General features: G+C 57.4%; 1 protein-coding gene across 1 annotated transcript; it reads right to left on the bottom strand.

Moving 5' to 3' along the window:
• Positions 1 to 6,436: 6,436 nt before the first annotated feature.
• MFNG (MFNG O-fucosylpeptide 3-beta-N-acetylglucosaminyltransferase) lies at positions 6,437 to 20,114 on the bottom strand. The gene is made up of 8 exons (XM_004589529.2): positions 19,628 to 20,114; positions 14,843 to 14,891; positions 14,398 to 14,500; positions 14,130 to 14,283; positions 12,017 to 12,102; positions 10,343 to 10,508; positions 8,054 to 8,139; positions 6,437 to 6,572 (listed from the first exon to the last, which is right to left on the bottom strand). Exons 1-8 carry the CDS (start codon positions 19,880 to 19,882, stop codon positions 6,506 to 6,508), a joined length of 966 nt encoding a protein of 321 aa, XP_004589586.2. The 5' UTR covers positions 19,883 to 20,114; the 3' UTR covers positions 6,437 to 6,505.
• Between the last annotated feature and the right edge of the window lie 2,230 nt (positions 20,115 to 22,344).

Genomic DNA, 22,344 nt, shown 5'->3' with positions numbered 1-22,344 from the left:
CTCCTACAAATCAATTGATTTGCTGGGTGGGTTTCCTTCTCCAGGTCTGCCTCTGGCCCAGGTGACACCATCAAAGGGGCAGGAGCCAGTGTAGGGGTGTGTCGAGGTAAGCCACAGCTTGGGACATCTGCATCCTGTGCGGGAGCCCCAGTTAGAGAGAGTTGCCCTCCTGTTGGCTCACTCCCCCGATGGCTGAAACAGTATTGTCTGAGCCAGCGTAAATCCAGACACCAGAAAGCCTACCCTGGTCTCCCATGAGAGGAGCCCAAGGACTTGGGCCTTCTCTGCTGCCTTCCCAGGTACATGAGCAGGGAGCTGGAATGGAAGAGGAGCAGCCAAGACTCGAACCAGTGCTCTGTGATGCTGGTGTGGCCAGCAGTGGCTCAATCCACTACCACAACAGCAGCCTCTAGGTGCCAGCTCCTGTGCAACTCCTCACAGGGCCTGGCACCCAGACCTGGCACATGGTAGACTTTCAGTAAATGGAGATCCTGTGAGTGCTTGGACTGGGCTCAGGGCTATGGGCACTTTCGCCAGTTCTCAGATGAGGAGTATGCGGCGTGGACACCTCAGCAGCATGTACAGGCCACCTAGCCCCCAGCACATCCCCAAGCTCTAAAATCCCACCCCCCGCCAACTGCTTCTCCAGAATTCATACTCATACACGTTGCAGGCCCAGTGACCTACCAGGATGTTCCCCTTCATAACAATCACATTCAAAAAGCTACCTGGGGGCCCAGCGGCGTGGCCTAGCGGCTAAAGTCCTCGCCTTGAATGCCCCGGGATCCCATATGGGCGCCGGTTCTAATCCCGGCAGCTCCACTTCCCATCCAGCTCCCTGCTTGTGGCCTGGGAAAGCAGTCGAGGACGGCCCAAAGCTTTGGGACCCTGCACCCGCGTGGGAGACCTGGAAGAGATTCCTGGTTCCCGGCTTCAGATTGGCGTGCACCGGCCCGTTGTGGCTCACTTGGGGAGTGAATCATCAGACGGAAGATCTTCCTCTCTGTCTCTCCTCCTCTCTGTATATCTGACTTTGTAATAAAAAAATAAATCTTTTTTAAAAAAAAAAAAGCTACCTGGGGCCCAGCACAATAGCCAAATGTTTAAATCCTCACTTTGTAACTGCCGGGATTCCATATGGGTGCCAGTTTGTGTCCTCGCTGCTCTACTTCCCATCCAGCTCCCTGCTTGTGGCCTGGGAAAGCCAAAGAGGATGGCCCAAAGCCTTGGCACTCTGCACTCTGGTGAAGACTCGGAGGAAGCTCTTGGCTCCTTGCTTCAGATTGGCTCAGCTGTGGCCATTGCAGCCACTTGGAGCTTGAACCAGTGGACAGAAGGTCTTTCTCTGTAAATCTGTCTTTTCAATAAAATCTTAAAAAAAAAAAAAAAAAAAAGCTGGGCCCAGCTTGGTAACCTAGTGACCAGAACCGCATATGGGCACCGATTCGTAATCTAGCTGTTCCACTTCCCATCAAGCTTTCTGCTTGTGGCCTGGAAAAGCAATGAAGGAGGGCTCAAGGCTTTGGGATCCTGTACCCATGTGGGAGACCTGGAAGAAGCTCCTGGATCCTGGCTTCAGATTGGTACAGCTCTGGCCATTGCGGCCACTTGGGGAATGAACCAGCAGATGGAAGATCTTTCTGTCTCTTCTCTCTGTAAATCTGACTTTCCAGTAAAAATAAATAAATCTTAAAAAAAAATTACAGGAACAGCAGCTGAATCTCACTCGTGCACCTGGGCTGCCAGCACCGCCCATGGACACAGGAGGTGTGCAAACCAAGTCTGGAGGAGTAATTTGCTCCTACAGCTTAGGCTCCATGCTTTGCTGCCTGCACCATATGGGGGCCAGTTACAACTGATGAAAGAAAGCCAAAGGATGTTTATTGTAGGACCCCTCCCTGAGCAGAATTTAAGAAGTGCCTAGGGCAAGAGTCCTCTTGGAAAGCTGCTCCTGAAAGCAGGCAGGGACTGTGGCTCCTAGGAGCTGAGACCACGGGAGTCACTTGACCCCCATTTGCTGAGCTGTGAGCCCCACCACCTTGCAGCTACCTTGCCCAGGGAGTCCGTGGAAGGGAGACAGAGGCCGGGACAGGGCTCTGTCCGTCGTGCTGAACTCACATCTCTTCTTCCCACTCCGTACCCCAACAACTTCAAAAGTGCTGGGCAGCCAGGTGGAGGTTCAGATCCCCTGTACCCCTCTTTAGAGGGTATAATTTGGAGTCCTGAAATCTGGTTTGAGCCAAACCCAGAAGCTCCCGTGATTCTCCACAACCAACTTGGTCCTGAATTTGAACACCCACTGCTATCATGAATCTGTACTTATGGAGACAGCCTGGTGTGTGTGCCCAGCCCTGAGCCAGACCCTGGGCAGCAGACAGCTGCATCTTGTAGGGTCTCTGCTCTGGGCAAGGGCAAAGGTAGGCAGGGATGGCATTGGAGCAGCCCTTCTGTGGATGGGAACCACCTGCCAGGCACACACCTGGCCTTCCTCCTGCAAGGTCAGAGAGCTGAGCATGGCAAATTTCCCACGCAGACTGGGCCGAGGTGGGAGCACCCACCTGCGGGCAGAACTGGTACCTGCTGCCCCTGTGTGGCATCTAACACCCACACCCACCCATTCACAGAGGAGCTGATCAGCAAGTTCCCATTAGAGGAGGAATTGGCAGAAAGGGGAATAGAAGAAATCCAGAGGAATGTACTACCGATTGCAAAGCAGCTGGGATAAGTGCTCAGAACTAGGAGAGATGAGGGTGGGCTTCCCAGAGATCCAGCAACAAATGCCAATCAGGCAGGGCTAGCCTCCAGTCAAGGTTTGCTTCTCCTTGAACCAGGCGTGTGGGAAGGGCAGGAAGTGGAGCTGGGACAAGCATGCTGGAGGGAGACAGATGTTTGGGCTCGAATGTGGGGCATAAGGGAGGGGGCAGGGAGGGGAGAGGAGAGTAGGGCAGAGGTGGGGAGAGCTGGAGCTGGTGGAACAGAATAGCCATGGACCCTGGTTTATTCCAGTCACTGTTACAGAGAAACACACTCACGGAGGGAGTGGCATTGTCACTAACCCCTCATGCCACAAGCAGCCCCAGTTCGCATTTCTCAGTTCATGCTTCTCCTCAGGCCATTCTACGTGCTGAAGACACCAGGTCCTGTGTCGCACAGAACTGGCCCTGCTACTGACACGGTGGATGGGACACTTGTGGTGGCTGGCATGCAGCACCATCCTTCTGAGCCCTGTGACGTGGAATGCACACACAAAGGGACAAGCTGACTTCCGGGGGGGGGGGGCTCTGGTCTTCCTTTAAGAAGTCACCCTAAGAGCAACCAGGGTGGGTGGGTGGCAACATGGTATAGCCGGTTAAGGCTCCACCCACAGTGCCAGCATCCCTTTGGGCACCCGTTTGAGTCCTGGTTGGTCCAGCTCCCTGCTTATACACCTGGGAGAGCAACAGAGGAGGGTCCAAGTGTTTGGACCCCTGCATCCAAGTGGGAGACCCAGGAAAAGCTCCTGGCTCGACTTCAAATCAGCTCAACTCCAGCATTTATGGCCATTTGGTGGGGCCTGGAGCCATCGCCTAGCGGCCATTTGGGAAGTGAACCAGCAGATAGAAGATCTACCTTACTATAAATCTGCCTTTCCAACAAAATTGATGAATCTTTTAAATAAGGAAAAAAAGAAACTGTCTCCTGGCCCCAGCCCTTAGGGACTTAGGAGATCTTTGTACACGTGACTGGAGCTGAGAAGCAGGGAAGGAAGAGGCCTTCAGATGCAGTGAGGGGTCTGCTGTGAAAGGGAACCCAGGGTGAGGTGGCAGCCACAGCCAGGCCAGTGCCTGTGCTGCACCAGGGGGCTGTGCCCACACACCCAAGGACATCAGAGGGCTGTTTACGGGGCAGCCACCTAGCATCAGGAGCTTCCTGTGTGTGCAGCGCTTTGCAGCTGTGCAGCAAGCTGGGTAGCAAACCTCACGTTCATTCTGACGGGGAGGCCAGGGAATGGTAAAGTCACCTGTCCCAGGGCATAAAGCCAAGCGTGGCAGCCAGGCCTGGTGAGGCTCTCCAGGCCTCAGTTAGCTAGTCTATAGGATGGGAACAGTAACAGTGCCCACTTGAAGCCGATGGGGAGGAAATGAGCTAATTCACACCAGGAGCCCAGAAGGGTGCTTGGCCTGAAACAAGTGCTTGACGTCAGCCTGTGTTCCTACTTCCAGTGACATGCACCTGCAGAAGGATCCCGTGAAGACCCTGGGTCACCAGGGCACTGCGCATGCTGTTGACCTGTTCTTGCTCAAGCCTCATCCAGCAACTGCAGGCTCTTGTGAAGGTCCCAACCCTGCCAGGCTGGGCTCCCATTCTTGTCACCCTCTGTCCCCAAGTGAGGTGGCCGAGGGGTAGCTCTGTGCCTGAGGGTACCCCAAGGGCCGAGTCAAAGTGGTTCAACTTGTTCCCCTACTTTCTGCCCCTACCTCTGAAGCTCAGATGAGTCCCCCAAGTACTGGCCCCCAGGATGGCATCATGGCCTCCCATGCAGATCCACGAAGAGTTAACCCAGCTCCCTCCCTTAAGCAATGCCTTCCAGAAGCATCTGCCTTGGCTCCCCCCTCCCCACCCCAGCTATTCTGGGACAATGGAGGCAGCAGATGGCCGAGGCCTGTTCCCTCCACCCGACCCTCAGGATCTCTTTCGGGAACAACCCAAAAATCTGCCAGCCGCTTCCCAAAGCAGGCACAGGCTACTGGGGTTGGGGGGAGGAAGGGCAGAGCACCCCAGTTTATATGGGAACTTCAGGGATGGGGTAGTGTGGGGTGGGGTAGGGTGGGGGCTGCCCGGCCAGGGGTGGCCTCATGGCAGCCTGAAAAACACAGGGTCTTCAGGGGAACTGAGCAGCTGGGCTCTGCACCTGACTCACTGTGTGGCCACAGCTGTGCGTGGACCCTCTCTGTGAGTGACCCTCAGCTTGGCACCCAGGGTTGGGCTCTGGTACACAGCATATCCAACAGATATGGATTAAGGAAGTGGGAGACTGAAGCCCAAAGGAGCCCCCACCATCTCCATCCCTCAGGGTCCCTCCTCCTTTCTCCTACAGTACGCAGTACCTACAGCCTGCGAGGCAGGGGTAGTGAGAGACCCTCCCCAATATTCCATCATCTCACCCCTGTGGGACCCCAAGGCCTGAGGGTACCTGCACTTAATCCTGCACCTGCCTTGGCTGTTGAAGCGCCCTCAGCCCCCACCCTGAGACCCTCCACCTCCCCTGATGCTCCACGCACTCCAATCCAGGCCTGTGGGGGGACAGACGCGACAGGGAGAGACTCCCAGTGCCAGCGGCTCATGGCGCACACTTTCTCACACGTGCAGGCAATCACATGCACAAACGTGTGACACACACACATCCTTGTGCTCAGACTTGTGCTGATGGGTGCACCACGCACACATGCTCACGTACACTCACAGCCAGTTTGTTGAGCGGTCCCTTCTGTGCCAGGCTCCAGGCTGTACTACTTCCAAACCTGCCATTCCAGCCACCATCACTTCCAAGACACTGATGTCACAGACCCTGCCCCAGCCAGGAACGCAGCAGAAAACTGACCCCAACCACACTTGAACAAATCAGGGTTTAATTTTCTTTGCAGAATCCAATGGTAGAGGGGACAGCAGCACATGACTGTCTTGGTCTTTCCTTCACTGTAACAAGGTGGCTGATCCTGAGCCAGCCATCACTCACACACTTGCGGTAAACAGACAGGGTCTGGGGCTACAAAACCTTCCCCCCAGAAACTTCCCCATGGGCTTTGCTTTATTCCTGCTGACTAGAGCTAGGTTGCATGGCAGCCTCCAACATCCAGGGAGGCTAGGAAAGCAAATGAGAGGACCATCCTCATGGGCAAGACCCATGAGGACCCCTCACCTGGGGGTGGGCATGCTCCCAAGCAACAGGGAGCTCTGAGAGCCTCAGACCCAGCCCCCCACGGCTGCGACTCCTCCTGGGTGTTCTCTGATTGAAGATATGGCCAAGGGATCCACTCAGAGACTCACATCACCAAGTAAAAGGGTACACCCCTAAGCCCAGCTGCAGCGACCCTGCCCTTGTCAATTCAGGCATCCAGAGCCCTCGTGAGCAAGCCCCAGAGTCCCTCTGACCTTCACCTGGTCCCCTGGTTCCGGGCTTGCCACCCAGAGGCCCTGCTACAGACAGTCTTCTCCCTCAGGGTCCTTGTGTGCAGCGGGAGGTAAGCACCAGCCAGAAAGCCAGGCCAGGCCAGCTCAGCGCATCCCATCCCAGCCTAGCTTAGCCCAGCCCAGCCCAGCCTAGCTTAGCCCAGTTCAGCCAAGCCCAGTTCAGCCCAGCCCAGCCTAGCTTAGCCCAGTCCAGCCCAGCCAACCCCAGCCTATCCCAGCCTATCCCAGCCCAGCCCAGCCCAGCCCAGCCCAGCTCAGCCCATCCCAGCCCAGCCTAACCTAGCCCAACTCAGCTTAGCCTAACCTAGCCCAGACCCGCCTGGTGGCTCAGGATTCACGGGGCAGTCAACTGCGGACACCAGGGTGTCTCTGGGTACAGGAGGCAGTGCAGGGAGCGAAACCTGCAGAGAAAGCAGAAATGGACAAGGCACCTCAGGTACACCTCACTGTCACCTCAGGTCACTGTCACCTCTGCCCTGGTCCCACCTTATGAATGTTGGGCAGCATCCCCATCCTCATAAGCAGCAAAAATGGCTTTGGATGTTCCCAACTATCCCCGGTTGAGAGACCCTGGAAAGCCAGAGCTGCCATGGTGAGTTTGGCCAAACCTGGGCCAGGCCATCAGACCACATGCAGATCTGGGCCTCTACTCCACCCTGGGACTGTGAGACTTACAGGAAACCTCCACCGTTTCCCAATGTCCTTGGGAAATATGGCCCAGGCGTACCCACTTCCCCCTGCAGAGCAGCTCACTCCCTGAGACAATAGCTCTCCCAGCATTTAAATTTAATTTACTGTTTTGAACAAAACTCTGAATCTATGTCCCATCTATGTAACATCCAGAGAGCCAGCCACCTTCCTCGCTCAATATGGCACTGCATTTTGACTTCGACTCACAAGGGACCTGATCCCTGCCCCGGACCTTAACAGGTGCTGTCCCCACTGCGTGAAGTCCATCTGCCTCCCCTAGATCACTGCTATTCCTCCCTCCGTGTTGTTCTCCATGTCACATCCTCCGAGAAGCGTTCCCAGCTGTCCTCACTCCCAATCAACATTAGCTATCTGCAGCAACAGCCCCCGCTTATACACTGCCCTCCTCCCCAGCACAGACAGCATCTGGGACCCTGAGTCCCTGGGACTCCCTCTCCACATCCTCATCCATCCCCTGTCTCTCCCCCCACAGCTCGGGCCTATCTATGACAGGAATAGAAGGCAGAAAGGGGGAGGGGCTGCCTGGACAGGAGGCCAGCGCAAGGGGGCACAGACAGGGGTGAAGGGGCAACACTGAGCCCACTGCCCACAGATGGGGCACATGGCCCAGAGGAAGAGCTTCCTACAGCCAGTGGCATGCAAGCTGAAGACAGCTGTTGCCTGGCAGCGGTGCAGGGGATGGGGCTGCACCGCTGGGTCTCCCACGTCCATGAGCCTACGCCATAAACCCAGCAACATGGGCCCCCAGAAGTCAGCGGGGGGTACTGGGAGAGCCTGTCGTGGGCCAAGTTAGAAGGTGCCAGCCAGTGCTCCCCCTGCCAGGAAAAGGGAGAGCCCAAAGAGAAGCCGATAAAATCTCCACTCCCCCATTCCGCAGTTGCCTGGGGCTACACTGCCAGACTCTAACCCACCCCATGCTCGGGCAAGACTTTTCTGGCTGCTGCGGTCTCCTAAAGGGTCCCAAATAGGAAGACTGAAGCTCAGATGTGGCAGGACACCTCACTGAAGTCACACAGCAAGCCTGGGACAGATTAGGGACTGAAATTCATCCTAGCTCTGTGTAGCCAGCCACCAGAGCTCATCCACCCTTCTCCCAGCCCAGTTCTCTCCTCTTGGGTGGCCTGCACTGGAGCCCCACCCCTTGCACCTTACACCCTGCCCCCAGGCTCACCTGGACGGATCCTCTTCTGGGGAGAAGGGGCCCTGTAGCTTAATGACATTGAGCTTCCCTTCAAAGACGCCATAGCTGAGGGTGACCTGGGCAGAGAGGCACAGAGCAATGAGTAGCAGCGGTGTCTTCCTGAGGACCCCCCTCCAACACAGCGGTAAAGAAGCCACACTGGACCATGGCGAGGCAGTAGACCTGCCTAGGCACCTGCAATTCTACCACAGGTGGCAGGTGCTCCCCAGGGGCTTGACAGTGAAGGGCATGGCCACCTCCACATCCCACTGGCTACCGCGACCTCTCAATTCACCGGGGAGGCTACATGGTCGCACTCATCCTGCAAACTTTTAAAACTTTAGCCTCAACAGGGGAAAGCTGAACTAGAACTGGGGCTTTTCCAAGAGTCACTGGGGAACCCACAAGGCACCCCACACCAGGACCTCCACTGCCTTGGGCAATGAGGTCATGGATAACGTCAGCTGAAAGGCGGCCGAGCACAGGAGACCGAGAGTTCAGAGAACAAAGGGTTATCCTACCACCTGCATGCCACCAACATCCCTTATGAATGCTTGTTTGAGTCTTGCCTGTTCCACTTCTGATCCAACTCCTTGCTAATGTGTCTGGAAAAGCAGCAGAGGATGGCCCAAGGCCTTCGAGCCCTGCACCCATGGGGGAGACCCAGATGGAGTTCTAGGATCCTGGCTTCAGTATGGTCCAGCCCTGGCCATCCACAGCCACTAAGGGAGTAACTATTGGATGTCGAAATTCTCTCTCTCACTTTTATCCCCCTCTGTTCATAGCAACTGTGTCCTCAAGGATCAGTTGTCCTGTCTGTAGAATGGGGGACAGTGTTAGTTGGCCCTCAGCACCCACAGTGCAGCATCCACGGATTTAACCAACTGGAAGTCAAACCCATCTGGAAAAAAACAGTGTCAAATACCGAGTACGTGCGAACTTCAGCCAGGACTCTAACCAGCAGTGCAATAACTACGAACACAGCACTGACCTTGCACCAAGTCTACTAAGTGATCAAGACACGACGAAGTACAGGCGAGGAAGCGGGCCAGGTCTCTGCAGACACAGGCTGGTATCCGAGACCTGGGCATGGGGGACTCCAGTAGCCCAAAGTCAGTCTTGTGAAAGTCAGAGCATTCTAGAAGGCAGCTGTCCAGTGTGGTTCCTGGCACAGCGGGGGTCTGGAAACCCTAGCTGCCTGGATGACCAGCTTTGGGCCATCCAAAATTTGGCTCCTTTCCTGCTTCCAGGAACTGACCCTGTGCCCCAGTCCAGGGTCAGGCGCTGGCAGAGACAAGTCACATGCCCCAAGCCAGGCCCCCAGACCAAGGAACTCCAGAACTGGGCTCTGGCAGAAGGAGGAACATCCCCTCCTATGCTGGGGTAGAAATACGTGGGGTCGGGCTTGGCAGCGTGGCCTAGTGGCTAAGGTCCTCGCCTTGATCCCATATGGCTGCTGGTTCTAATCCCGGCAGCTCCACTTCCTCTCTATCTCTCCTCCTCTCAGTATATCTGACTTTGTAATAAAAATAAAATAAAATCTTTAAAAAAAAAAAAAAAAAGAAATACATGGGGTCAGCCTGCCCGGGCAGGAGGCCAACACCAGGGGGCGCGGTGGGGGGAGAAGGGGCAGGGCACGGCAAACCAGGCCGATTCCTGCCTACGGAGCTGCTGTCACTTACACCCCAAAGGGTCTGACAGAGGACCCCAGGAGGCCTCTGCTGTGGGGCAGAGCCTGCCCTGCCAGGAGATGGAACAAGGTCACCATGACACCTGAATGCCCCCTCGGGAAACTCATGCTCCCTTGGGCCACCATAGCAGAGCTACAAGGAAAAGGAACGCAGGGGACTGGGGTGGGGGCGGTGGGCACAATGGAGGGGCTTCAAGCAAGGTGACCCCAGGAAGGGCCAGGCCAGGCTGGGAGAGGGACATGGAGGAAGAGAGACAGGGGTGGGAGGGCAAGGCCAGTGGACAGCTGCATCCAGGTGGCATGCAGGAAATACATGGACCTCTGATGCAAAGCCACGGGGTGGGGGATGAGGGGCCAGCAGGCAGAGAGGGCTGAGTGGCTCTGCGCCCCTGCCAGAGACTTCAGATAACCAAGGGAGGCCTCAGTTTCTCTGTCCACAGGGTCTAGCCAGGCCCCATCACCTACAGCCCCAGGTTGAGAGCAAATGCCAAGAGGGAAAGCAGAGGAGCCCGCGTTCCCTGAGCCGTACAGGGGAATGGAGCAGGGGCACCTCCCCTCCCCCACTGCCATTGGCCCAAAGGCTGGCTCACCTGTTTTGGGAGTTGCGTAGCCCCCAGCAGCTGCAGGGTCTCCAGGTGAGAGTGGAAAAAGGGGCTGGGCTGCAGGCGGACGCCCAGCTTGCACTCAATGATGTAGCCCACCGTGCAGTCGTCGGGCAGCCGGATGAGAGCTGACGTGTCCACGAAGCGAGAGCCACTGGGGGACAGAGCAGTTCGCTAGCCCTTGGCCCTAGCCAGGGCCAGTTGCCTCACAGAGGATCCTCCAGGAAAGAGAGAGGCAGGTGGCTGACAGAGCCCAGCCCACCCCATCTCTGCACCTGCCAACTCCAGCTTCTGCCCTCAGAGTAGTTATGGGCCTGGGAACGGGAAGCCTCAGTCTGCTATTCCATGAAATGGGACAATGATGGTGATGCTTTTCCTTGGATGCCCAGCCCAGGGGCGGAGGGGAAACTTTTTCCTAAGGTACAGGAAGGTGAGACAAAGCTGGGCAGGGTCCTGACATAGCGGGAAACCCTGGCTGCGCATGTGCACCAGCTACAGGTCTGTGCCATGCCGACGTGCCCACCTCCATTGCAGTGTGAACCTTATCACCGCCCTCTCTCTGGGATCCCTCCCACCCAGGGCAGGGCAGGGCAGGTGGGGGAGTGAGGGGGGAGGCAAAGCTCACAGGTGCTAAAGCTGACTCCAGCCACTGCGTGACGTTGGACTTGCTTAACCCTTTAATTTCCTCAGTTCCTTCTCTCACCCCTGGGAGTTGTGAGACCCCTAGCGAACTGGGGCCTGGCTCGAAGTCAACCTTAAGGTCCAGGCAGTGGATGTTGCCTGCTCAGGGAGGCTCCAAAAGCCCGGCCCCTGCACTTCTCAAACACCTGTAACCCCCAACACTGAAGGCTCTGCCCCCACCCCTTTTAACCCTACTCATCTAGAAACTTCTAGGGTTGTCTCAGCTCCAACACCACCTCTTCCAGAAAGCCTTCCCTCCTGTCCCCAACTAGAAGGCCTTTCCCTGTCCTCTGTATGCCCCTGCACTTGGCCTTCATCTTCCCTGTGGCACTGACCAGTCAGAAGACAGCTATAAATGGGACCCAACATGGGCCTGCCGCGATAGCCTAGTAGCTAAATCCTCGCCTTGTACCTGCTGGGATTCCCATAGAGGCACCAGTTCATGTCCCAGCTGCTCCACTTCCCAATCAGCTCCCTGCTGGTGGACTGGGAAAGCAGTAGAAGATGACCCAAAGCCTTGGGACTCTGCACCCACATAGGAGACTCAGAAAAGTATCCTGGCTCTTAGCTTCCGACTGGCTCAGCTCAGGCCATTGCAGCCACTTAGTGAGTGAAACAGCAGATGAAAGATCTTTCTCTGTATCTCCTTCTCTCCGTATATCCACCTTTCCAATAAATAAAATAATAATAAAATATATCTTCAAAAAATGGGACCCAACACTTCCTGGGCTCCCACCAGGGGCCAATCCAGACATTTCCTTGGTGGACCCATGAAGCTGGACAGACTGAGGTTTTGGGGGTGACATACACAGCTCTCCACCCCCAGGGCAGGTGGCAGGTGGCGGTGGCATGCTCCCCACCAGCTGTGCCAGAGCTGAGTAAGAGTGGTTCTTCTTGAGCTCATTGCTGCATATTCCCACCCCTGTCCCGGTATTCCCCAACACCAGCCCTGCTGCCCGCCCCGGGGTGATCTCTGCTTACCTGGCCCATGGGGTCATCTTCAAAACCAATCTACGGTTGATGCAGAAGCCAGCGCCACCAGTGGCGAACCAGAACTGGACCAGCCTCTGCACAGAGGAGGGCCAAGGAGAGGTTGAGCCCAGGGTGGGGAGATTGGGGACACCCAGGCCATCTGTTTCCTCCCCCCAAGCCAGCACAGCTACAAAGGGCTTGATTTCACAACTTTCTTGAGTTTAGCTCCAGCCTGGTACCCAATCTATGCATAGATAAATCCAGGTCCAGAAGGGTGAGGTCCCTGATCAGTCCCAGACTCTTGGATTCTGGCAAAGGAAACATGTAGCATCCTATTCACTCAGCCCTGAGAAGTATCTCTGGCTCACTCCAGCAGATCTGAGGGGCAGCCAACACAGCCCCTACTCCCCTGGGTTCAGAGGCAAGGCAAGTGCCTGGGAAATGAGAGATCACAAGGCCTCACCCCTTGGTCCGGTGATTGGCCCAGCCACACAGGCCAGCCAATCAGAGTCCTTCCCTGAGCAATAGCAAACAGCAGGTGTTCTCTCCAAGGATCACCCAACTGTAAACGCTGTAGTCCTTAGGCCACCTCCACCAGGCTACCACCACCACTTCCCCCACTGCCATCTCCTGGGACTAAGATAGCTGTCCCACCAAAGGAGAGGAGGGGGCCTTTCCTAGAGTAAAGAGAAGACAGACATGTCTGGGACCCCTTGGCATCTCCATCACAGAAATGATACCATTCTGGGCTTTCTGCCCCACCCACCATCGCAGCAGCCCAGGCCACTCCCACCTCCACAGTGAGGAGCCGTGAAACCACGTAACCATTTCTCTGAGGCTGCTGGGAAACCAGCACCTTCCTACAAGCTGCCCCATGCCTTAATCCAACGAGGCCCCCAGGATTAAGTTCCCTCCAAGCATACAGCTGGTACCAAATGGATGCATATTGCATCATGAGTCTGAGCTTTCTGCCACAGCGCAGAGCCAGCCCTGGGGGTGCCACCTACCCCACTGTGGGCCTCGGAGGAAGCCTCGTCCCTCCCTCAGAGTCACCACTTGTGAGTACATTGCTCCACTTCTATAAGATACCTGCCCAGGTTTCTCACAGACCAGGCCCTTCCCAAGGAGGCAATATAAAAGACTTCATTGCATCCTTTCTACCAGGCTCTCAACCACTCTAGGAGTAGGGCCTGGGATTACCTATTTTGCAGATAAACAACCTGAGGCACGGACAGGCCAAGTGACTTGGATAAAGGTCACGAAGCCAGGGAGCCAGGTTCCCAAATGGAGCTCTCAACCCCTACAGCAAAGTGCTGAGGCCAGCTGCTTGGCCCGGTATCCCGGCTCACCCGGCCCAGCTCACAAGGGTTTAATTAGCATTCACAAACAGCCAAGGAGCTTGCCGGTAATTAAGGCGGCATGCTTTCTGCTCCAGGTTTCTCTAGTGAAGCAGATGGCAAGCCGGGCAGGGGGAGCAAGCCCCACGGTGTGCCCGGCGCCCTATCAGGTGCTGCCTGCAGAGGAATCACCTTCTCACCTGACTTTTCCCTGGGGCCAGGGGAAGCCCAGGGCCCTGGGCGACTACCCCTATGCCACCTGACCTCTGGTGAGTCCTGGGAACAGACGGAGACCTATTTAGGGCATACCTACACTAAATATTGCTCCACTGTTTACCTGAGAAAAATGTAACTAACTTTCTGTTTATCTGTTTTCTAAATGTGGCAACTTTAATCAGCTTCCAGCAGGGTGTGGAGTTGAATCCAGGGTTGGGCTCTGTGCTGCAGCAGGTGTCAGCCAGGGGAGAGGGGCATGACCTCTGGGGGAGGAGGGGCAAAGCGGGGTCGTTCTGAGGCTCAGAGTTGCTCAAGTTATCAGCTGGCCCAGCTCACCGGCCACGTCACCAGTGCACCTGCGAGGGAGTACTGAGGCCCTCGTGTGTGTCCATCTCTGGGCTTCCTCGCCTAGGTTATCTCAGTGTCTCCTTTGCACAGTAAAGGCAGACAGAGGGCCAAGATGCACAGAACCCACCCCTGCCTCTCCACCACCCGACGCCACACCACGCCATGTCACACCACACCCCATGCCCGCGGCCAATGAGTGAAGGAGTCAGGCGGGCACCCACCGAGCGGTTGTGCGGCTGCGGCTCGGAGGCGCGGATGGGTCGGTTGAGGCTGGGCCGGCCCACATAGACGTCACGGGTCTGAGGAAGAGTACTTAGCAGCCTCAGCAGCGCCCTTGGGTTGACGTAGTTGTCGTCGTCCACGTGGCAGAACCACCTGTGGGGATGGGAGGGGGAAACCAGTGAGTCAGGGGCAGGGCACATTTAGCCCAATCCTCACCTGGAGCCACACCTCCTCCACCCCGCCCCCCCGCAGACCCAGGAAAGGCACCTGCTGCTACTGGCCACGAAGGCGTCCAGCTCAGCAGCCATCTTGCAGGACAGGGCTGGATGGCTGTGCTCGGCGGAGCAGTTGGTGACCACAAGGTGGGAGCCTGGACAAGTGAGGAGTGGTCAGGGGTCTGCCCAGCTCCTCCCCACAGCCCTGAACCTGGGCAGGTGCAGACCAAGGCTGGGTTTAGACAGCACACAGGGACCCATCACTCCCATTTCCCACCTGGCAAGATGGAGGCCCAGGGAGGATGGACATGCCCCCGGGAGCACAGCTCTGAGCTGGAGCCAGGTCCGTCCACATGAACTTCCCCGGGGAGCAGAGCTGCCCCTCCAAGTCAGGGCAGATCTATTTCCTAGGAGCCCCCAGGCTAGGGCAGAGCCACCCTAACCCTCCCTGGGGAAATGCCAAGGGGTTCCCACCCAAGTCAGGGGTCCCAAGTTACCCAGTCTCTCCTGGAGGTCTTCATCTGGACTGTCGGTGAAGACAAATGTCTGGGAAGGAGAAGGAGAGGTCAGGTGCCAAGGGCAGCCTGTGCCAAGGGCAGCCCCAGGCCAGTGCACAGCCTACCCTGGCCAAGCCCCAGGCAGACCACCTGTACAGGTGGATACACACACTGTCACCTGCTGACCTCCGGAGACAGACAAACACACACCTCTCCCGGCCATCGGCTCCTTGAGGACACAACCTCACGTTTAGGATCTGCACCTACCCAGCCTCACACATGTATCACCTCCTTCACAGAGCAACCATGGCAGAGCCACACCCTCTTGCATCCAACACAAGGTCACGGTGCCCTTAGTCTCTCCAGGATCACTGCACGCAGCTCCACCCACCACCAGCCTGTGGTTCCACCTACCACCAGCCTGTGGCTCCACCCACCACCAGCCTGTGGCTCCACCCACCACTGGGACCTGTCCTCACCCACAACCGGCTCATGGCCCCACTTAGGCAGCACACAGGGTTTATGGCCACACAAACCCTGGATGGTACCCATGCCCAAAGCATCTCAGCCAGACCAGACACACAGCCCCCAGCAGGTGCTTTTGCACACCTGCTTCCCAACAGCCCTAGTGGGATGGGAGGCATGATACGTCCCCTGGATGGATAACAAAAGTGAGGCAAAGGGTTCGGATCGGTAACCTAGTGGCTAAAGGCCTAGCCTTGCACACACCAGATGGGTGCTGGTTCATGTTCTGGCAGATCCTGCTTCCCATCCAGCTCCCTATTTGTGTCCTGGGAAAGTAGCCAAGGATGGCTCAAAGTCTTGGGACCCTGCACCCATGTGGGAGACCCAGAAGAGGCTCCTGGTTCCTGGCTTTGGATCGACACAGCTCTGCCATTACGGCCACTTTGGGGAGTGAATCAACAGATGGGAAGATTTTCCTCTCCTATTCTTCTCTCTGTATATATCTGCCTTTCCAATATAAATAAATATTAAAAAAAATAAATAAAAGTGAGGCAACATCACAGACCAAGGTCCCAAAGTCAGCACGTACAGGACGGGATTCCACTGCAGAGCACTGGCCTCGGTCCTCTTCACTCCCGGACTGTGACCATTCACTCTGCACACCAGGGGAGGGGAGCGTCTAGCTGCTGAAGGCTTGGGACATCATGAGGGCTGCTTTTGCAAAGGCCTCTGGTCCACTAGGTGAGCTTTCCTGACCCTGAAGTGGCTCTACCCAGAACCTGGGACAGCTTAGGGCCTCATCTAACTGATGCCCAAGGGGAAAGCATCTCACAGATTCACTGCTCCTCAGCTTGAGCCATATATATACACACACACACACACACACACACACACAAACACACACACAGTGGCTGGTCCCTGTCCTTCCTCCCAGCTCAGAGCTTCCAGGTGCAGTGTCCCGATCTGCTCAACCAGAAATGGGTCATTCAGGTCAGGACAGCCCCCCATTCATGAGCCTCAGCCCACCCATCTGTAAAATAGGGGCTCTTGGTCACCATGGGAGTCAGATAAGATTATGCAGATGATGCAGCCAGGGACACTCAGGAGAGGGGACTCAGAGGCCAGGAGCCAGGCCTGGGCACTGCAAGTGGCAGAGAGAGCTGGGACCATCTCCCAAGGCCCATGGTCCTGGTCCATCTCAGCAGATGTTTGCTGGAGTCAACCTTTTTCTCTCAATCCGTCTGCCTGTCCAGACCAGAAGCAGAGGACTCTGAGCTCACCCCACTGCCCCAGATGTACAGTGCATGACTCCCTCCTGCCCCACCTCCTCAGCTGACGGAAGGTACAACCTGCCTCATTTTCTCCTGCTCCTCCTGGGCTACCTAAGCCCACAATTCTTTCAGAACAGCAAACATGCCGCATTCACACCCCTCACTGTGCCTCCTCCCAGCATCCAACTCCCACTCAATCCAGGCATCACCTCTTCCAGGAAGCCTCCCCTAGTACCCCTTCCACCTTCCGTTACATCAGGGGCCTCTCCCACATGGTCCTCAGCCCCCGTCTTTGGTGGTTCCAGCAACCATAGGGTTTGAAAACTGACTCTGCCCACCCCATTTCTTCTACCAGGTGACAGCAGCCTGGAGGCCACAGGCCTGGTCCCATCCATCTCCTTACCCTGCTCAGGGAGGCCAAAGCAGGATCTGCCTGCTGAGCCCTTGGCTGCTCCAAGCATCACCTGTAACTCAGGGTACAGGCCCAGCGTCTTTGCCTCCACCACACTCACTCCTTCAGCCACGCTACCTACAGGAAGCTGGCCGCTCACCTGTGCACCTGCCCCGCCTTCCTCGTTGCTCTGAGCTGCTAAATGCCCAGCAGCCGTGACCCCACGTTCTCAGCCCCCTCCCTGTCCAGCCAAATCCAAGTACCCCAAGATCCATTTGCTCCATCCATGGCCAACCTGGGGCTGCCTCCTTCTCACTTGGTTGTAGGTGCCTCTTTCCTGGCCTCCTGTTCTGACCCACCCCACCACAGCTCTGCCCCCTACCCAGTCTGAGTTCAACACAGCCCTCAAGCAGCCACTGGGTAGCAGCCTCTCTTGGGATGGGAACCTGGGTCAAATGGGTTCAGGAGCATCTGCAGATGAGGAACCAGGAAACCTGAATAAATGGAGGGACAAGGAAGTCAAGGGGGGACCTGGGGGAAGGGCTAGTGATTCCAGGCTCAGCAAATGCCAAGGTTGGCACACAGCACTGAGCGAAATGCCAGTGGAGCCGTGAGGACTGCACTGGGGTTGTGTCAGAGCAGGGGTGGGGGGTGGGGACCCTGGTGCAAACAAAGACACCAGCAGCCTGCTAGAGAAAGGAGGGGTGCTGGGGACCATCTGTGCAGAGGAAGGGCTGTGGGGCTGTGAGGCCACCCTCCTTCCCCACCCACCCACCAGAGAGAAAAGGCACCCCCTGGGCACAAAACACACAGAACACACCCCCTCCCGCCCACCCCTCTGCCAGGCACAAAGGCTGCACGGAGTCCTGGCCGCTGCCGCTGCAGGCCCACCTGCCACCCCCCACACACACACACTCACTAGCAGGGAGGAGTCCCTAGTTAACCAGCCCGGCCCACTTGCTCCCTGACCTGGGCAGATGGAGAAAAGCAAGGGCCGAAAGAGGAAGGTCTGAGGGCACAGAGCAAGGAGCCCAAATTGCTGGGTGAGGAGTCTTCCTATATGTTCACCCCTCCCATCTACCAGCCCCCTTCCTTCCTTCCACTTCTAGACACAGCCCCTTGTTGAGGGGCCAGCGGAGGCTCCAGCCTGGGAAATGGGAACCAGCAACAGCCACATGCACCCATCGGGTTTGTGGCAAGAGCTGAACCCCGGAGAGAAACATGTTTGATAGCAGCCTTTGCCTGCCAACCAGTGGCGGGGGCAAGTGCCCCCAGCCCAGGGCCGGCTGCCCAATCAGCCTCTGTCCCTGAGCTCAGGACCTCAGGGCATGCCTTGCTGGCCTCTCTTGGTCAGCCTGACACCACCCAGCTGCCCAGACCAGAGGCCTAAAAACACTTCTGGCCACTGGTGACCCGGGGCAGGGAAGAGGTGGGCTTCCTGGCCGAGGTAGGCACCCTGGCCTGGAGCAGTGTGTCTACCCTCCTGGCCTCAGTTTCCCTGTCCAGAACAAGGGCACCCCACCACCACCACTGCAATCAAGACACAACAGGAAAGGGCCAGGGGCCACGTGAGACCATCTCCCGCCGCATGTGCAGACACGGCGCCATAAACAGGAAGCCTGTGGGGAAGGCCCGCCCGGGCAGTTTCCGCGGCAGGAGTTGGGGGTGGGCAGTGGGTAGGATCTCTCCAAGATGAGAAGCTGTGTGAGGCCCAGGGGGCTGGAGGCCTAGCTTGGAGAGGGTCCTTCCTGGGTGTCACCCTCTTCCCCTGGGGAGGGGAACCCTTCCAGGCATCACTTCTACACACCCTAAGACTTGGTTACTTCCTCCCCAGTAGCTAGCAGGGAAATGGGAACAGAAGTGGGCAGAAGTGGGATGGAGGCCTGTGTGCCACTCCCGTGGAGATGGGCCCCAACACCCCCAAATCGCTGACTCTTTAGGGAGGCTCGGGGTGGGGGCTGTAGGCCAGGAAGGGGGAAGGACTAGAAGAGGCTGGGCTCCTGGATGACAGAGAGAAGCTGGGCACTCGTGTCCCTGCCTGACTCCTACAGTGACCCACCTGACACACATGTGCACACACACAGAGCTACCAGGCCCAGCAGGCTCCACCCCAACCTCCCCACAGCCTCCTGGCGCCCTCCCTCAACCCCTGAGGAAGTGAGTAGAGGAGGCAAGATGCCAGCCCCCTTGGCACGCCCTGGTAGCAGCGTTCTGCAGCTGGGCCGGTCAGGAAACCCAAGGGGATGTGTTCCTTATCCCCTCAGCAGACCCCACCTCATTCTCTGGGCAGGGACAGCTTGACCCTGCGAGCACATTTGAGTCAGAGCCTGGCTGGGGCCTCCACCCTAGTTGCCCAGTAGCCACCATTGCCCCCTCCACCCTCTGCCGAACCGGAAGGAAAAGGATCCCCACTGTACCAGCCAGGGAAGACAGGGACCCCAGGAGGGAGCTAAAAGCCTGTGACTGGGGTCCTGCCTGAGTAGCAAAAGAGAGAGGAGACAGAGCTGCCCTGATGTGTTCCCGACGTGAGCAGATCTGAGCTCCGGTTGAACCAGCAAAGGGTATAGCGGCCGAGGACCCCAGCCCCAAAGAGTGAGAAGAGCGAGCTCCGTGAGCCCCAACAGTCAGAGGCCACTCCCAGAGCTGCCCATCTTTCACCTGTTGCCTGGTCCTGGAGACCCACGTGTCCAGCAGTAGCTCCAGGCGTGAACGATGGAAGGCCTGGGTGGTCTTCACTGCGATGAACACATCACGCAGCTGCAGATCAGAGGTCCCAGGGCTTGGTGCGCTCAGCCTGACGGTCTCCCGTCCCTCCTGAGGAGACAGACCGGAGTGGTACCGCAGGGTCAGGAGCCACGTACCCAGGAGGGTGAGAAGAGTTCCCACCAGGCCCCGGAGGAGCCGGCACTGCATGAAAGTGCCCCCAGAAAGTTCAGCTCCCCAAGCCCTACAACGGGAGCAGGAAGAAAGGCTGGTCAGGAGGGGGTCCCGGCAGAGGCCAAACCCTGGCAGGCATCAGGGACATCGGGGGCAGGCATTGGGCTGCCCAGGAGCCAGGACCGCGGCTGCCCAGGCTGAGCCATGGCAGCCGGCCGGCGACACACCACCTGCTCTCACAGCCAGCCTGCCCCACTGCCGGCTTGGGGGCGGCCTGGCCCCGCCCCCGCCTCAGCCCAATGGGCGTGGTCAAACCAAAGGCGCTGCAGAGGTGGCAGAAGAGGAGGCACCTGCTGAGAGGGCATTAGCAACAACAAGCCCGGATGGGAGAGTCCCACCAGCCTGCCCCTCTGCCCCCTGCCCCCGCCAGTGACCTGTCAGCTCAGCTTATACCACAGCCTGCACTCATTCCTCTTCCTCCAGGATGCCCTTCCAGTCTCCTGTCATCCTCCCCACCTTCCCTCCACCAGACTGAACTTCCAGGCTTGTTCATGGGTCCTCCTCCAAGAAGCCTTCCCTGATAGCGTCTGTCAACCTCTAGGGTTCCCACGGTGTTTTGCTCAGGTTATGCCTGGGTTACAACTGAGGTCGTGGGCCCAGGGAGAGAGGGTGACCTCGGATGGTCCAGCTACTTAGATCTGCCCAGGTCCTCATCTGACCCACGCGCATCTCAGAAGCACCTGTCCTGCTGCAGCCCCCTCCATGCCCCATCTTGCTGGGCAGCCTACAGAGCTGCCCTGCTCCCAGCCCAGTCAGTGGCTGCCCAGTCAGTGGTCCTGCTTTGTAACGGTGAGTCATACTGCTCCCTCTCTGCTCAAAGCCCATCCTGGCTGCCATTTCCATCTGGAGGCAAGCCAGCAGTTGGCAGGTGCAGTGAGTTAACCCACCACCTGCAATGCCAGCATCCCATATAGAACACTGACTTGTGTCCTGGCTGCTCCACTTCCAATCCAGCCCCTTGCTAATGTACCTGGGAAAGCAGTGGAGAATAGTTCAAGTTCTTGGCCCACCTACAAGACCTGGAAGAAGCTTGGGGCTCCTGGCTCCAGCCCGGCCCAGTCCCAGCTATAGTGGCCATTTGGAGAGAACCAGCAGATGGCAAGAAGACCCCAGTTGCCTCTTCTGCATAACCTTGTTCCCTCCACTCCAGACCAGAGTGGGCTTCCAGCTGTTCCAGGCACCTGCTATTCCCGCTTGGGCACCTGTTCTCTTATTTCTGCACGTCACTCCTTTGCATCCTTTACACAGATGTCACCTGCTCCATAAGATCTTCCTTGATTACTTCAAAAAAAATCACAGTCCCCCTCCCCCTCACTGTCCAGCATCCTGTGCGTGCTACGTGTATATTGTCGGTCTTCTTCCTGAGAGGCACAGCAGGGATCTGTCCTTTTTTCATTATAGAATACCAATGCCCAGGGCCCAGCACAGTGCCTGGCAGTTAGCAGCAGTAAACATTTGTTCATCAAACACAAGCAAGTGCCAAATGGCTGGTGGACTGGACAGCCCAGCTCTGCAGTGGGGAGCAAAGAGGAACCCCACTGCCAGAGTGTCACCCAGCTGTGGCAATCACAGGCTCTGTCCCATACACTGGGGTTCAGATCCTGCCCAGGCCCCCCTGGCTAGCTGGCTGGCTGGCTGGCTGGCTCCAGGCATGTCACTTTCCTAGTAAAATGGGGACCAAGCCAGGCCTTGAGGACTCTTACAGGAGGGGCGAGTTTCCCCATCCACAGGACATGTCAGGAGCTGGTTGCAACACCAGGCAAGCAACGCAGCACATTCCTCGGCCAGGATGGCCTGCCTTGGTTGCTGAGCTAACTTTAAATCAGGCAGCATACCCAGCATCCTCAGGAACCCTTGCAGCCCACAGGATATAGCCCGTCCTGTACATCAACACCCACTTCCTACCACTCCCCACCAACGCGGCCACACCACACCTACAGTCTCCAAGCTTCTGCTCCTGGGCACCCCCTCCATGGAGTATGCCCCCACTATCACACCACAGCCCGCTGGAGTTTCCCACTGTGGTAGATGACAGCTGGCAGGACACAAACAGGCCCCACAGTCACCTTCTCTTGTCAGGCTACTTGGATTGCTCCCACCACAGGCAGCCGTCCTTCGGGAGGTGGGGGTGGGGATGCATGCAGAAGGTCTGCTCTTGGTCTCCTGGACTCAGCAGCTGGCCCCTTCAACCAGACCACACCCTGCTGGTTTCAGTGTCCCCGCTCCGGGGCCTCTGCTTTGATGCTCAGCCGTGGGCAGCACCGAGCTCTGGGTGGCCCATCTATGGGGCCGCCCCTGTTGTCCGGGGCAGGTAAGGCGACACCAGCACAGATGGCCAGCGGCCCTGGGAAGAGTCAGCAGGGAAATCTGACCCCACAGGCAGGTGGGGGGAGGGGCACCTGAAAGGTGGGATCCACTAGGGAAGATGACGGTAGGGA

Source organism: Ochotona princeps, chromosome 15 (assembly GCF_030435755.1).
Source record: "Ochotona princeps isolate mOchPri1 chromosome 15, mOchPri1.hap1, whole genome shotgun sequence".
NCBI classification, from domain to species: Eukaryota; Metazoa; Chordata; class Mammalia; order Lagomorpha; family Ochotonidae; genus Ochotona; species Ochotona princeps.
The sequence above is the reverse complement of the archived record's forward strand: the minus strand, read 5'-3'. Positions and strand labels throughout refer to the sequence as shown.